The 18033-nt window shown below is 43.6% G+C and overlaps 1 protein-coding gene across 1 annotated transcript in view; it reads left to right on the top strand.

Moving 5' to 3' along the window:
* Positions 1-18033, top strand: part of arhgap24 (Rho GTPase activating protein 24) — a 115129-nt gene that overhangs the window by 45190 nt on the left and 51906 nt on the right. The window contains exon 3 of the mRNA XM_080847188.1: positions 2032-2119. Coding sequence (XP_080703314.1) covers positions 2032-2119 — 88 coding nt within the window. The remainder of the gene's footprint in view (positions 1-2031; positions 2120-18033) is intronic.

The raw sequence follows: 18033 nt of genomic DNA, 5'->3' as shown, positions 1-18033 counted from the left end.
TCCGATTTAAGACTCATGCGAACGTCACAGAAGGACCAAACGTAGACTTGCTACGAACGTCAAAAACGTTCTGGTAACGTCCTCTAGCGAACGTTGTGGCGGGGACCAATTGGGGACGATTGGGGACCTTGCGAATGTCCTGTTAACGTCCTGGGGACGTTCCCTGTTTGCGGGGTATACAGTATGTATAATGATTCAGGTGTTACGATACAATACATTGCATTATATTATGATATTGTTAGCAAGGCATTATACTGTGATTTTTACCAAAAAATCTAATTTTAGGGAAACTATCATATTAAAGAAAACACACCACCATACACATACAATCTGAGTCAATTTTTTTATCGCAATCAGAACAGTGGGATCTGTCAAATGGCTGAAGATAGATAACAACTGAACTATCTGCCATCTTTGCATGTTAACTATTAATACATTGAGAATCAATTCAGTTTCACCAAACATAATGATACTCAAACGAATCAATGTTTTCTTACACCCGTAATGCAGAAAGGATTTAAAGTGGTGCAATGGAGTCCTCAGTTTTAACGCTTAAAGCCACCTGTGGGATGCTTCAGTCCATACAGTGTGACTGGTCGACGCTGGGCCCCTCGCCTCAGCTGTTTGGCCCACTGCTAACACCATCTATCTAAGGCATCTCAGAGTGGACCTTAATTATGGCTCATACCTCATCTTAGGCACACTAATCTCTTGAGAATGTCACCAATGGACCTGCTGTTGCAGTTCCTTTCAGACTTCACATGCCGTGTCAGGTTTAGGACATTGTAGTTGAGAATCTTGCAGGGGAAATGGTGGCCCTGTGTTTCAGGAAGCTTAGTCTGAATAAGGGCATTCAGGACTGAGCCCTCGGTGATGAAACATCCCAGTCCCACATTGATTTGAGCTATTGAATTCCCTGTGCCATGGCCGCAGATTCATGCTTTTGGTAACATTTGTCCTTGAGTCATATCTTCTGTTAAGGTTGCGCTTGTGTTAATACGTTTGTTTATTTAGAAGGATCCCCATTAGATCTACCCCAAGTCCACTTTTAAGACTTACATACAAATATCAAAACATTTTAAACATACATTACAATACCAATATCTGACATGTAAAACATACATTACAATACCAATATCTAACATTTAAACCATACATTACGATACCAATATCAACATTTAAAATACACAAAATAATGAGGAGACAGTTGTTACAAAAACAGTGTTTCTTCAAAGTGTATAGTCAAAGCCACATGAGAAGAAAGACAAGGATGCCAGAGTGAAAATCAGACCTGAGCTAACGAGCACAGAGAGAGGAGTGTTCTCTATGTGTGCCAAACTTGCTGTGTGCCATATAGCCTGCTATTAATACTTGGCAAGGTGGAGCGATGAGAATGTGCTGATGTTATGACTATTTAAAGCAGTAGCTTGCATGGTGAGGGAGACTGATCTGTTAGTTTAACACAACATGACCTGGGCAGCCAGCGAGGCACACCCTCTTCAACGGCACTTTGTCACATTTAATGACAACACAGCTCCCTTTACTCTGTGCCACTTCAACACGCACACACACATGTGCACACACACACACACACACACACACACACACACACACACACACACACACACACACACACACACGTGCACACACACACACACATGGTCCACACTCACCCACACAGTGGCAGGTCATGTCAAGGATATGGAAATCTGCTTTATTCACCACAGAAAGGGAGATCTTTAAAAAAAGAATATTTTTTATATATATTAAGAACACGACCGTGCACAAGGACCTGGAATGTGACCCTATTTGCATACAGACAGGTTCATGATGGAAAGCAGTGGGTTAAGAGAAGAATACTTTATAGCATTTACTGATCTAATCGAAAAATAGAAAAATTATTTCCAGTTTTTTGCTTCTAAAATATTAAAATCTTGAGTGTTCATAGGGGTGTTTTACCCATGACATCATTCGGTGAGGTACGTATGCTTGCTTTCTTGAGTTTCTCACCTCTCCTCTGTTTTTCTCTAGGGGGCCATTTGTCTCCCTGGCAACAGAGTCACCGAACATCCAAGCAATGGGGATGAGGCTGGCAAGTTCCTGTTTGAGATCATTCCAGGTAAGGACTGCTTTCTGGGGGCTTACTGATGAAGGGAGGGCAGTTACATCAGACATGAGTGCTTGTGCAGTCGTAGCACAAACAACTAAAATAAAGTGATGTTTTCCACTTGACATGCCCAAAAAAATCCTTCTACCACTACAACCCTGCATCCTCTGTGGAACTCTCATTTTAACTACTAGAAAAGGAACTTTGACATGGCGTGCTTCACTTTCTCGTGAGAAACGGGAGACATCGTGCCTCACACATCTGCTGTGCCCGTCTCTCTGTCTGAGCTTCATGGTTCGCATTTCCTCTCAGGTGGAGGCCACTGGGGCCCATCTGGGGATGGCATCTCCGTGCTGACTCTATCCATGCACCACCTCCTTTGCCCTGAGAGAGAGAGAGAGAGACAGAAAGAGAGAGAGAGCTATGGGCTTCAGGTTTATCTTTCTGAGCCCTGGGCACGGTCGCGTGGCCAGTGGGCTGGCCTGTGCCGAGCAGGCAGTGGTGCGTGCCACCAGGCCTGGGAGCCCTCGGAGGCAGGAAATTGGATGCTGCTGCTGGAGAGTCTCAGTGCAGATGTCCCTCTCGTGTCTCGCTCTAATGGCAGATGATGAATCGCACTGAGCAGGCATTTATGTGCTGTCTGAGGGAGCAGCCTGCAGCCACAGCAGCTCTGGAGAATGATGAGGTCTGTTAGCCCTTAGCATAGGCACATTTCTGCAGGCTGTCTCTTTATCTCTCTGTCAGTGTAGTGGTATTTTGTCAAATTCAGCAACATACAGACCTTGATATGCTGTTAGTGTGGCTTCAAATGGACCATAGGTGTGTGATTTTCTTCTGCACTTATTGACCCTCAGGGGATAGAGACATGATGTTGACACCAGTGACTTTGCCTTGGGCTCAGGGGAATGTTCAAGGCCTCCTGGCCTGGTCCAAAGGACGGGGAGTGAAGATATGCGAGGAATGTGAGTCCCAGGAGGATTTCTCCTCTAAACAGGCCAACAGCTGTGCTACTAGATCACTCAGACAGCCTGGGCCATGATGTACAGATGTCACACCTTAAATATCCCATCTGTGGAGATCTACTCCTCCTCTGAGATCTACTCCTCTGAGATGTACTCCTCCTCTGAGATGTACTCCTCCTCCGAGAGGTCGTTTACATGGACCCTAGTTTGTCAATCTGATACAGATAGCTAATACAGATAGCCCTATCATTTAGACGAGCACTCTCTATCCGCAACGAAGTCTGGGGTAGAAAGTGAGTAGATCTGAATCGGTACGGGGGCTGGTGTTCGTCTGCACGGATTCACACGCCCTGATGACGTCATTGCTCCAACTCCACTCGTGGTGGGTCCCGAATTCGCTCTCATGAATCCAGCATACTGATTTTTGTTTAGCCTCCTATCTTGATCTAATTCTTTTTATTCAGACGTTACATGACTCTCATGACCACAAATATAAATTGGCCAGCGATTTAATTCGCTTTTTTCTTCATATATTAATGTAGAATGGTCGGAGCAAAGCCTCATGGGAAATGCTCAAGCTCAGCCTCTCAATAAAGCAAAGGCATTTAAACAACTCACAGACATATCATGTTGCACTGTTCCAAACTCTTTATTATCAATAGAAAATCAAATTCATTTTCGCATAACCTATAGTCTGCTCTGACCACCGATTGTATTAACCACCATAATGTATTACTGTGCAGATTAAATGTAGGCTATGTGGTTAGGCTAAACGTTGCTAATTGTAGCTTGTCTGCTGGCTGCTTACCCATGTCCTCTTGTCTTCTTCTACGTTTTTTCATGTTTTTTCAGTTGTCTGTATCAGTGCTAAAGCGCCACCAACAGGCGTGGGGTATGTACTACAATCAGTTCATCCCAAACTGGTGTGTTAGTCTTTACGCAAATCTCTCGTTACCAGGCTCCATCGTTACACAATTAAAAGATTCGATAGGTGTGAAGCTAGGCTTCATGTAAAGGGCCCCTGAGATCTACTCCTCCTCTGAGATCTACTCCTCCTCTGAGATTAACTCCTCCTCTGAGATGTACCCCTCCTCTGAGATGTACCCCTCCTCTGAGATGCCATCCTCCTCTGAGATCTACTCCTCCTCTGAGATCTACTCCTCCTCTGAGATTAACTCCTCCTCTGAGATGTACCCCTCCCCTGAGATGCCATCCTCCTCTGAGATCTACTCCTCCTCTAAGATGTACTCTTCCTCCCTCTGTTTCTTCTCATGCTGTATCTCTGACAACTGACAGGAAGCACTGGGATTGTGCTCTAAACAAAGATCATTCAACTTCTAATTGTTTTGGGTGCAGTTCAACAAAAATATCAACCCTTCGCCCATTTTAAGCCATCATGATCAAAAGGGAAAATCATTGTTTGTTGGAAGTGTTCTGGCCTCTACTATTCACAGACAGGTTGTGGGGTTGACTTCTGTTTGCTGCTTTAGTCAGGAATTCAAGGGTTTGTTAAAGTTGCTTAAAGTACCTGTCGATGCTATCAACTGTACCACCAGTGGTTATTCTTAAAACTACATATAGTGCTACATATATGATAAAGGAATGTTTACCCACACAATACGCAAGGTCTGGCTGGAGAGTGCAGCAGGTTCATCCTGAGAAAATCTGTCCATGCTGTAACATTGTCGGCAACCATTTCACAATCTTGCAACATATTTCATGATTAGTTCAAAGCCTGTGGTAAATTTGCCACATCCAAGGTGATTTCATGGCCCTTGAAGTCGTGAAACTTGTTTTCTTTTTTCACCCCTCTGCACTTCTCCTAACATAAATAAACCCCTTTCACTGGCGTTTAATAGGGTCCCCATAACATATTTGTTTACTCTGCTCCTGCTATTGATTTATTGACTCTGCTGGCCTGTGAATAACAACTCTTTGTAACTGACCAAATCATATTTCTTCAGACGATTCATCAATCTGACGTTCTATTCCAGCACCTGTGATGTGTTGATATCCTCCTGATACTTTTACCTCACTTCTTTTCTTCTGAGCAGCGTTGATGGCTTTGAAAGGCCAGTTGGTATTCGTCTGATGTCCAGATCTATCTCAGCCTAATGAAGGGGTGAGGAACCGAGAGAGCGAGGACAGAGGGAGAGAAAGGAAGGCTGTGAGCACAGATGAACAGGGGCCATACTATCTGTGTGACACCTGTGTGAAATACTGCTCTTTGTGCTCCTCTCTGGGAGAGCTTTCAGCCAGGAGAGTGCAGCTCTCGGACGGGGACGGCTCTAATGCAGTCAGCCTGTTGTGTCCAGAACATTCCGTCTTTATATTGACTCCTGAACGGAGGAAAGAACCCGGGAAAGAATACTCTGTGCCAGAGATGCAGGGAAAACAATATTTTAAAGATTTTGTCTGGCATTCAAATACAAGAGAGAACCCAGAACAATGTCCTGCTGGCTTCGTGTGGATGATTAGAGTCATTGTTCAGTTTGGCAGCACTAGTATAGAAGTATGATGCCAGATGTGTGTCTCAGCATTGGTAGTGGTGCACTGCAGAGAGACTGAATGCAAAGCATGTTACCCTCTGCAAGGACATAGGAAAAACAAAGAGATAAATTATGTAGTGACTTAGCTTTACAGAGATTTACTTTAAGCAAAGTCTAACTGCCATGAAACATGTGAGTTGCTAAGCAACAGAGAGGCCACCAGGAAATGTATTAGTTTATTAGCTGTTTGTCCCAAACTTTTATTCTCTGAAGTCCACTTTCCCACTTCATTCGAGAAGCTCCATCTGTTATTGTGATTTGACAGAGACTGATTTAGAACGTTCCATCACCAACAGATCTGCTGGCCAGATGAAATGAAACAGCCATTTGTCATCTTTCTAGAAGTCTTGTTTCACGGTGACATAACTAGTCTGATCCTGCAGTACAGGACTCTCCAATAAAATACACTGTGCAGCAAAAGGCAGCAAAGGTTTGATAAGAAACGTTGGGGCCTTTTGCAGTTTTGTTATTGTTCATGCATCGGTGCTTTCTCAGAGGCACACCAAATACCAAAGAACAGCTGCCGTGTTTGAAATGCAAATCCTGAGCCCAAGAATAGCTGTGTGGCATGGCTGCAGCTCCACCACCTCAGCTCTGCGTCTGTAGCTGTAGCTGTGGCAGGAAGTGATACTAGGGTGACAGTGGGGGGTCAGCTGGGACGCAAGAAAAGGGAAGTGAAATGATAGGGGTTTTAGAGTGGCGTGTACCTGCTGAGAGCCTGACGTCAACTCTCTCTGCCCTCTGCCTGCCCTTGAGAGCTGCATGGACCGGGCTAGCTGGTGTAACTACTGTTTAATGGGCTGGTTCTCCCCGCTCGGTGCTCGTGTGCTGTCCTTTTACACCTTTATTAGTTGTGGTTTAATTAGCGTGCTGCCGTGGGAGCGGCCATTATCTTCCCGGACCGAGGCACTAATGATGTGCAGAACCCGGCACAGCATGTTTTACCAAGGAGGTCATGCGCATGACGATTTACGACATGCCAGATTTGATTCAGGAGGTTAATGCCCTGCATGTCACTGAGGGGAAGAGAGAGAGAGAGAGGGAAAGAGAACAAGAGAGAGGTAGAGGGAGAATGTCAGACAGATGGCATGGGTGAGAGGGTTTTAAGTGTCAGTATCTTACTGCTGCTGTGCCTGGAGGAGCCCACAGGTGGAGCTTCACTGTTGATCTCTGTGACATGATGCTAAACAGCGTGGGGAAATGGTCCTCACAGTCTATGTCAACTATATTGATTTAAATTGATTGCAGAAATCTACACCATAAATCTACACCATAAACATGGTATTAGAATGAATCACAATGACTACAATATAGTAGCACACTGGAAGTGTTACAGGAGAGGGGGGGGGGGGGCTGGGATGGGCTTGACTGGGTTGGGCTTGGCAACAGCTCTTTTAAATGAGATTAAGGTAAATAACTTTTTAGAATCTCTAATTGGATGTTTTGGTAAATCGCCTGAATGGAGGGGCTCTTTGCGCCTGCTAATGAAGAAAGAGAGAGAGAGAGAGAGAGAGAGCAAAAGATAGAGCCCTTGGTAAACTCATGCTCTTGGAAGCTGTGCAGCACTGTTCACAGGGCAGTGGGCTGTTGTGATGCAGCCCTTCATGCTGCAGTCTGCCCCGAGGCTCCCAGCCCAGCAGGGAAGGAGGTGAGCGGAGCGGAGCATCAGTCATTACCCGCCAGGCCTCCATTGGATTACACACTTTGCTGTAATTTACTTCAAACTGCAAAGACATTTATTTTACATTTGCACTCCACTGTGCCCCACTGGGAAGGTTATGCTGCCAAGGCAACAACACACAACACAGCTCATCCAATCAGATGAGGCTCCAGAGCAACAACACAGCTCATCCAATCAGATGAGGCTCCAGTGCAACAACACAGCTCATCCAATCAGATGAGGCTCCAGAGCAACAACACAGCTCATCCAATCAGATGAGGCTGATTTAAAGTCTCGTCAGTCACTCTTCACTTAAAGCTCCTGTAAGTGATACTTTGTGGAAAACTTCAACTACCTGGCTTTACATTCAGATAAGTGTCCTGTAAATAGATGCTCTGAGAAAAACACACTCCACGCCTGCCAGTTATCTTCCTGGGCATTGAATGGAGAGTGGTGTACTCCTCCAATATACTGTAAGTCTGTCAGAAATAAGCAAGTAAAGGTTTACTTTCAACAATGCTGAGAGATGCATGTGTATTCTCACTTTAGTGTTTATCTTTTTGAACCCAACATCATCTTCTAATTATTCATGGTTTTGGCAGCAGGGGACGCCTGCAGTGGCGTCGTAGGGGGGGGATAAAGGGGACTGAGTTACCAGGGCCCTCTGTGGGGGAGGGTCCTTGAGGAGTGTGGAATTGTATTTTTCCTTTAAATATTAATATCATTTAAAGGTCCAAATTTTCTTGCTAACTAATATAATTTTAATGTTTTGGGTAAATAAATTGGTTGAATGATGGATTGAATTATGTGTCCTAGTCTACATATAATGTCTGGAGACCCTCACCCCCCCGGCTCACGCACAAAATGGTTTAGTCCGCCTTCAGTGTGATTTTTACCTATAGGCGCATTTAACGAATGTTAACGTTCATTCGACTGAGGCAACGGTGCGCATTGAAGATGTCCAAGAACGTTAAATCCGGGTTTCAGAAAAGAAAAGAAAGGCAGGCAAGAGAGAGAACGAGGGAAAGCAACTACTAACATACTTCTTTCCTAAGAAAGGTGAGCCGAATGTGAAAGCAAACACCCTACATTAAATGAACTCATGATGTGGTAATAAAACGAATCAATACCACCGCGATTGTCATTGCTAAAAACGGCATAACACAAAATTAGAAATAACATGCCCTATCTGTAATCTGAGGTAAACTCTAAATACATGTTTGTTTGCATAGCCTTCCACAGTTGCAGAGTTTGTTGCACGCACATCCAATCCAGGTGCAGGGTAAAAAGAGATCCGTAAAAATGAAAGAATACCCACACTGTTGCTGCTGACACCTGACGAACACCTGACGAAGACCAACAATGGTCGAAACGTTGTGCCAATAAAATACACGGGAGCTGCAGCAACAGTGTGCGGGTATTCTTTCATTTTTATGCATAGCCTACCACACCATTGCAATAGTAGGTCTATACTAATTAGAACATTTGGCTAAATTAATATTTGTTAGGCCATAACATAATTAGGCTAATAGCCTTATTAAGTAGGGCTAGTCTAGGCTCAATAAGTTCATAAGGTTAGGCTGTCAAATTAGTTGGCTAGCAAAGTTAACTTGTGAAACATGGCACTCAGTTTCAGAAGCAGCTAGTGATGCAGACCCCTCATCCTCTGACACTGTGGTCTTGAGGCAAGGTGAGCAGTTTAAAATGAAAGTACATAATTTTAGCTATTTATACTGTAGGCTTAATGTGTTTAGCAAATAGCAACACAGGCTGTTCCATCCAAAGGTGACTTTTTTTTGTTGCAATCAGGGTGTGAAGGGGATTTTAAGCAATATAGTAAAAAGTGTTCCAGGAAAACATCCCATACTCTACCTTTAAACATGTTCAGTCACACAAATTAGGCTACATTGGAATTGCCTGTTACAGTAATATCTATCAGATGCTTCATGCTTGTAGAGGGTTCTGTCCAGGAAGATGGAGAAAATGTGGTAGAGGATGACACAGGTGAAGGAAGTGATAGCAGAGAAGATTCTGAGAAAAGTGAAAGGGATGAAGAGAGGTCAGAAAGTAGTCAGAGCAGCGCCAGGGAGTGTATGCCAGAAGATCCAGCACTATGGACAGAGAAATGAACTAATGAAGAGAGAGACACAATTGTTCACAGACTGGCAAGCAACATAAAAACAAATAAAATTACAGCAAAAGACAAGGAAGGGAAGCCATTTCCTAACTACCTTCAATTTGCAAAGTTTCACCGTCAGGGGGGAGGGGGCGTGGCACTCTTTTTTTGGGGGGGGGGCCCTATGAACCTACTGTGCATAGGGCCCAGAATCTGGTGCTACGCCCCTGGACGCCTGGTATTAGTTTGAGAGTGGTATATTTCTGATACATTGGATGCTGCAAGAAAAGAGTATTGTCTGAATGTTGCTCAAACCTAACATAATACAATTTTCTACAGAATCTGATCTGAGTGTTCATTGTGTTCAGGTAGTTCCTTCTTGTAAAAAACACAAACGCACACACGCACATGCACACGCACACGCACACGCACACGCACATATTCTGTGTACTCATACAAATCCCCAGAGATTACGGCGTCTTTGACAGAGGCAGGTGTGAGAGGCGGGGGCCATGGTGGCCGCGATGGAGGCTTATGGCGGTTTGAAGAGAAGTAGAAGGAGACACACACACACACACACACACACACACACACACACACACACACACACACGGGGAGCCAATGACATATTAGTCCACAGCAAATCTCCGTGACCAGTTGACCTCCCCCCGCATGTCCACTGAGCCGCTGAGAAACCCGATACTGCTCAGCTTCAGAGGCGGGCTGTAAATACAGGACTGATCCATGAGGATGTGGCAGCCATGCACGCAGGCTGGAGAGACACAGAGACATTGGACATTGTGGGCAGCTTCCTTCCCCCACGAGAGGACGCGGTGCCATTAAGGCTACCGTTGTGGCTCAGCGAGAGAACTTAAACAGGAGTCTAATCTATATCTCAGAACATTCTGACCTTTCTGCTGGGAGATACTCGATGTGGTGAACTTGAAACCAGGGGAAGATTGCAAAAGAAAAAAGGCAGTTGTGCAGTGGACAGTTATATGTACCATAAATGTGTGCAGGACTAGACAATGTTTTCAACCCATGGCTAATTAAGTGGGTATAATATGAAATGACACTTTATGTTGCCAACAATCCACGTGACTGATGGGCATTTGTATCTATCATCTAGTGCCATGATTTGAATTTCATATGGTCAAGTGAATTATTCTAAAGGATTTCTGACATTTTCAAAACATGATAATGCAGAACATTTGCCTTTTTTTGTCTATTAAAGATGAACAGTGGTCAAACCACACACAGCTTGTTGTTGATTATCACCTATTTGAAACGTTTGGGATTACTCTGTAATAATTGTGACAAGTGTTTTAAGTGACACTGATCACGTGTACTTCCCTTTTCACTTTAGAAAAGGGAATGTTTGCATAATTGCTTGATTTTGGATTTGAATTGAATTCATTAGTTTTTATTTCATTCCTGCTGTACACATGCACCGAACCAACTGTCTGCATCCATAGAACAGATCCATACATAATATGCACTGTTCAGCAAGGTAATCTGTCATGGCTGGCAATTGAAGATTTCTGTGGGTGTTGTATCTAAAGTTAATTCCACATAGCATCTCTAGTGAGTAAAATGTCATTACATTGCCATGATATACTGCTATATTGCCTTTCCTTGCCTGTTATAATGAAGCCTGCACCCAGTGGTGCCATGATAACACTGTTTTGATATCAAGATATTTTTTACCATCATACTGCATGCTATCCTGACCTGTGTGATTCAGATCTCCCTGAGACGTATACTAGATGAGATCCACATCCCACTGGGTATATTGTTCCTGAAACCTCTGGCACCATCCCTGACTTTAATATCACCAGTATGTCACAGATACTATGCCCAGTACCTCTCAGACCTTAAGTGAATCTGAAAATATAAATAACCTTTACGGAACAGCCCTGCAGACACACTCTATGCCTGGATTTAGGTATGTAGCATACACTCTCTCCCCACACACACACACACACACACACACACACACACACACACACACACACACACACACACACACACACACACACACAGGCACTTAACAATGAGGCATTTAACCAATGTTTGTATCTGTTCATCCACAAACAACCCAAAGTTGTGGCATGCTGAAATCAAAACAAACACACAGAGTGTCACGTAGGATATATTTATTGAAGCATTCAATGAATCCAGAAGCAGACATACACAAACAAGTAATTTATAACTGAAAGAAGAAGAACTTATACAGACAGATATACACAAGCGCGTACACACTGACCCATTTGCACACACACACACTGTCTTGACCAGAGGGTGTGTAGCCACTCGCAGTCTACACTGGCCAAGAAGACATTACACGCAATCTCTCTTCAAGGTTAGTGAGAGCCATAATTACACAATGTTAATAATGAATTCCTTCTGCAGCGGTGTGAAACTTTGACCAGAACTCCATACACTGTGTGTTTCTCATATCTATTTTATGAGTTTCACAAGGTCATGAAATGATTTTCATTCTCCTCTATCTTTGGATTGCGTTGTACATTCGTATTGTGCAACTAACACTAATCATTAGTACAAAGAACTGTTTTGTGCAACTTTGGGGGTGCTGTCATAATGAAGACGGGTCTGTTAACATCTGATGAGAAGGAAAATGTCCCAATGCCCTTTGATGAACAATGAGAACATTTTGAGCAAGTTTCCCAGATGGATGTACCGTAACCATGCCTGATTTTCCATGGTAACCACCGTGTTCTGTCCACATTCCAAGCAGATGGAGGACAAAGAGTTTTCAAATTGAGCAGAAATATAAAGACCTCCAAAGAGCAGAACGGGAGAAGAGAAAAGAGCACAAGAGAAGGAAAGAGGAAAATATGCACCAAACAAATTCCACATATCTAAATGTAGCCTTGGAGCAGAATGGACACAGTGCAGTGTGGCCGGAATGGTAGCGCCATCTGGGCTCTTTTGGCCTCCGCCTGAATGGGAGAGGCAGAGAGAAAGAGCGAAAGAGCGGAGAGACAGAAGTGAGAAGAAGAGAGCGGAGGAGAGCACACAGTCCCCCATTGTCTTGTCCCTTTGCAGACAGAGGCTGGACAGCCGCCAGGTATCTCTTTCATTGCCAGGGAGCTAGGGAAGGAGCTGGCCTGTGGTCTATACAGGCTCAGACTAACCAGGACACACACACACACACACACACACTGGCAGTCTTCTCCACCTTATCTCCGCAAGAGGGACATTTGTTGACATTTTTTGTGTGGAAATAGAGATAAATTCATGGCAATGAATCACAGGGTTTAAGTGCAGCTGTGTGCGGCCCTATGCTATGAATAGCTCTTTGCTTTAGATTTCTGTGCGCTGAGAAACCCTCTGGTTGACCTCATGATGACCCCTGAATGTGAAGGATTCTGGACAGTGGAGGCCCTTATGAGTCATGGTGGGCCATTTGCAATGATCAATGCGGCACCCTCGGTTCACTGTTTGAGTGTGACGCAGGTTCTGGTTTTTGTTGGTTTTGAAGACCCCAGCCTCAGCTTGGCATGACACTCGGATAAGCATTCAGAAAGCATAAAGGTAGATAAGGAGCTGTTCTGTGGTCAGTGGGGGTAGTGCCGAGGCAGACTCAGGTAGATAAGGGGCTGTTCTGTGGTCAGTGGGGGAGTGCCGAGGCAGACTTGGTGCGTCACTAGCAGTGTTTAGACTGCAGATGCACTGTTTAGATGGATGCCATGCTGTGTCTGTGCCTGTTGGCTCCTGCATTCAGATTCACGCCCGACAGAATTGTCCTCATTATCTGGGCTCAGTGGAACAGGCTGAGGGAGATGGTGACGGCGCTGTGCGGTTTGTTGTGGTGAGTCAGCGGAAGAGTGGCACGCAGGAGGAATACAAACTGAGAAAGTCATGGTCCGCACAGAAACAGCTGCTGTAAAAGGAAGAAACATGACGCTCCCCCGGAACCAGCTCCTGTCATTCCTTAGGTAAAGGGAAAGCAGAATGAAAATGAGATGCAAAGAGCCTCCTGATGTTTTGCCCTCTCGTGGGGTGATGTCATGAACAGGAGCTGCTTTACATACGAGTGATAGCCAGATGCTAGTTTGCATAGGTCATCACTTCTGCTCCATATGTGGACATAGTCAACTCAGCATCCGACTTGTGTCCTGTGGAGAAGAAGGCTCACTGCAGAGTATACAAAGCTCCCTGAGGCTGAGAGGTTGGATATGCCATAAACTATCCACCAAAGCTGCGCTGGGTTCTTTGTGTTTTTATGTCACGTGTCTTGTTTTTATGTCACATCTTTTTTTTTATGTTTTTGGTTTTTAAATGATGGGGGTTCAGATAATGAGGGCTGCTGCCACATAGTGTGAGTCAAACACAGATCAAACAAGCAACTCAAGGTTTTATGGCAATTAATCATCTCCTTCCTCTGTTGGGTCAGTGCTTGGTGGGGGTAGTGCCCTGCTGCTTGTGTAAAGGAGGGGAGGACCAGCCCTCTCTCTCCCCAACGTCTAATAAAGCTGAAATATCTGCCTGGGCCCCGGGCCTTACTCTGCTCAGCATGGGGGCTCTCCGCTGCCTCAGGTTGAAGTTCTGCCAAAGTTTTAGTGTTTCCTCTGAACCGTCTGACCTTACCTGAGCTGCTGAAGGAGTCCAATGGTGAGGTAACAAGCCCCTTTACAAAACGGAACGTCACAAAAGATTCGGATGCTTCTGAAGGAGTCCAATGGTAAGGTAACGAGCTCCTTCACAGAACGGAACGTCACAAAAGATTCGGATGCTGCTTGAGAACAACCATGCTTCAGTGAGATACAGCCTCAATTTTCTATACATTTAGAGCCAACTTCGTTTTAATGTGTTAGTTGAGTACATGATTGTGAGCTTCTGACAGAAATGACTTTTGTTTTGGCTTTTCCACCAGTTTTGTGAAAGAATTCAAATTAGCTGTGTATGTTTTTATGATTGGATCCCATGATTGGCTGAGCATGAGGTAGCATTTATTGTGTCATGTTAAACCTGAATCAATGGCGCGACGCTCATAAACTTGACACTAGGCCCTTATACATGTGTCAATTTAACCCGTCCAAATCGCGTTTAATCCGGTAAAAGCTCGTAATTCGCTTATAATTGCCTCATGTAGCTCACGCCTAAATGTGACCCGGTCATTTTTCCGACGATGTCTGAGCCTTTCGGGAGAGGTGGTTTACCCCGATCGGTCAGCTCAAAAAAGGGCGGGTCAAATAAGGCCGATGTGACATGGGGATGGCGGTGACAGGAGGCTAGAAAGTTAGAGGCTAGAAAGTTCTTGTCCCTAGTATGATAGCCTATTGACTATGTCGTCTCCGATCGATGCACAGGGAGAAAAATAAATAAATAGCCAAGCACATCGGCAAACCTGACCTTACCATAGGCTGGTAGGCCTACAATTTTTTATCATTGTAATAAAATGCAATTTGGTACACCATTTTAATATGGTAATAAAGCCTACTGTTTTTTGCTAAATGAAAGAAAGCCTATAAAGGAAACGCCGACTCGAGCCTATTAATTCCGAAATTTCACCACATCGTAGGCTATATACTGTAACAACCCCAACACTTGCCTGCTTCCCTTTTTCCAAGTTGTCCGACTATTTTTCTTACCTTCTTTCTTAGCTGTTGATGTTACTGAGCTAGAAGTCTAACTTGTTCTGAACATCTCGCGCTGCCAATGCCCAATGTCACTTCTGAGTCAAATCACTCCATCATCTCTTTAAAATTCCTTATTCCACGAGTGGTAGGCTACAATGACTGGCTGTTTTAAAATATAATTAATAGCCTAACGAAACAAAATAACCCAGGCAGTTTCATCTACGAGACGTTAAGGCTTCTTCCCATTCTGACAGCTGATCCATAGCTTGCAGATTTGCGGCGCTGCAAGGAGACGCGACATGGGATGGATCGTCACTTAATTTAAACTTTTTTGCTTCCGTTAGTGTGTGTGTGTGTGTGTGTGTGTGTGTGTGATAGAGACAGAGAGGACTCAGTGAAACATCGGAAAACACCAATTCCGCAACAGATGAACCTTTATTGATAGCCTCTATCAGACAATGCCTATTTTATGAGTCAAAAGAAACAACAGGCAGAAAAAAATATTAAACAAAATAAATAAATATCCTATTGCATTAGGCCTGGCCTTTAGTTGCAAACAGTTCAGGCATATAGGCTATTGTGTCTCGTAAGCCTTAACACTTCCAACCCCAAGGGCTTTTTTTGACTCTGTTAGGTAGTTTGCCATGCCTGATATTTTTGTATATTTCATCTAACTAAAAACCATTAGGCAAAAGTGGCATTTATGATTATATTCTAGAACAACTCAGCAATAATACAATGAGAGTAAAAGGAATGTAGTAAAACAAAGTTTTGTATTAAAATGAAATATAAAGACACTAAAATTAAATCTAGTTTTAGAGGTGCTCAGACTTCGTACAAAAACACATTGTAAATATTTTGGAAGTTTTCTTTTTTACTCTGAACCTTGTAAACAAAGGTGTTTGCTCCAAAAAGGTGAGTTTAGCATTCAAAAAGTGTGTGTGGTTTCTATACTTATTATAAGTAATATAGAAAGTGACACTTTTCTTCACTTAGACCACTATGCATATTGATGAGAGAGGTGTGAACATTCTGGGACACCTTGGTCAAAAGACAATGGCCAGCACGTAATGGCCCTGAATGTCTTTGTGGCCCTCTCCCCCCTACAGGTTTTCTTGACACATCATGACCCTATAGGCTAGGTGCACGAAATACTCAGTGTGGGCTGTTTGTTTCCTGTTTAGCCAGGTGCATTTGAACCTGCCGCTATTCTGAATGTAATTAGTGTCTACACGTCCTCCTTTATCGTAATGCTGATTCACTAGGTGCAACACCCAACCAGGTCCGTGTAGACGCTAATTACATTCAGAATAGCGGCAGGTTCAAATACACCTGGCTAAACAGGAAACAAACAGCACACACTGAGTATTTCGTGCACCTAGCCTATAGTAATCACTGAATTACCATTCCCTTATCATATGAATGGTTGTCATTTGCTAATGGGAGGGTCGTAGGCTCCTGAAACCTCACTCACAGACTGAAATGTGCAAAGGATTAGTTATATTCTCTTTACAAAGTGATTATTTATATTTTAGTTTCAAACTGTAACTATTTTAAAAGAAAAGGGTTTAAGGTTGCTGTAGGTGTTAGTTTCATGTTTGTAGGAGAAAAACTCACAGAGATTTTTAAATCTATTAATCAAAATACAATTAAGTGCCCCACGGGGCACCTTGGGGCTAGAAGGGTTTTAAGCTATCAATCACCGCCACAATGAAATATGCCATTACAGTCGCGACAAGCTTCTTGGCATTGTGGTGCGCCCAAAACGAAAGCTATAAACGTAGCCATCCGAGTGTAACCAAAATATACCTCTGCTGATATGCACAACCTTCGTTCTATTTAGAATTTGTCTTAGCACTATGCAGGAATAAAATAGCATCTACAGTGTCAGGATTCAGGCGAGAGCGCCTGGTTTCTATAACACGCCCTGCTGCACTGAAGGAGCGCTCGCTCGCAGCACTTGTTGCTGGAACGCATAGAATTCGTTTTGCAAGGTGCTGTAGTCGTGGGAACGACTGGCCTTGTTTCTCCTAAAAGGATTTTCCTCTGCTGATCCCGCGTCTATATGGAAGTTTGTAGAGAGATTGCAGGGGAGTAAAATGCTCCGCTGCCGAAGTAGATTACATGTTTTTAACTTCGGGGTTAATTCCCTTTCCTTTATGTAGGCTGCTGGTTAGTAAATATAGACAGCCGGAAAGGTTAACAAACGGAATGAAATAGCTAAACATTACACACGCTATGCTTTAATAAAACCCTCGTTACTCACATACTGGTTAACACTGTTTGTTACAGCACATAAATGTTTGTCGCTACATCCAAACTATGCGTCACCGTTGTCCCTCCCTGTATGTGCTCCAGCCGCACCATTTACTTGCAATGTGAATCATTTAATTTAAATATGCTTATTGGCATTTGTTGCACCTTAATCATTTTTTACAAAAATGATATGCTATGTATGGTGTAGTAGACTCTATTCACTACTGTACAAAAACTAGACACGTTTGCAAAACTAGACGTTTGCAATGAAGCAGTGGCGTCGTAGGGGGGGGATAAAGGGGACTGAGTTACCAGGGCCCTCTGTGGGGGAGGGTCCTTGAGGAGTGTGGAATTGTATTTTTCCTTTAAATATTAATATCATTTAAAGGTCCAAATTTTCTTGCTAACTAATATAATTTTAATGTTTTGGGTAAATAAATTGGTTGAATGATGGATTGAATTATGTGTCCTAGTCTACATATAATGTCTGGAGACCCTCACCCCCCCGGCTCACGCACAAAATGGTTTAGTCCGCCTTCAGTGTGATTTTTACCTATAGGCGCATTTAACGAATGTTAACGTTCATTCGACTGAGGCAACGGTGCGCATTGAAGATGTCCAAGAACGTTAAATCCGGGTTTCAGAAAAGAAAAGAAAGGCAGGCAAGAGAGAGAACGAGGGAAAGCAACTACTAACATACTTCTTTCCTAAGAAAGGTGAGCCGAATGTGAAAGCAAACACCCTACATTAAATGAACTCATGATGTGGTAATAAAAC

The sequence above is a fragment of the Sprattus sprattus genome, assembly GCF_963457725.1.
Source record: "Sprattus sprattus genome assembly, chromosome: 11".
Taxonomy (NCBI): Eukaryota; Metazoa; Chordata; class Actinopteri; order Clupeiformes; family Clupeidae; genus Sprattus; species Sprattus sprattus.
The sequence above is the reverse complement of the archived record's forward strand: the minus strand, read 5'-3'. Positions and strand labels throughout refer to the sequence as shown.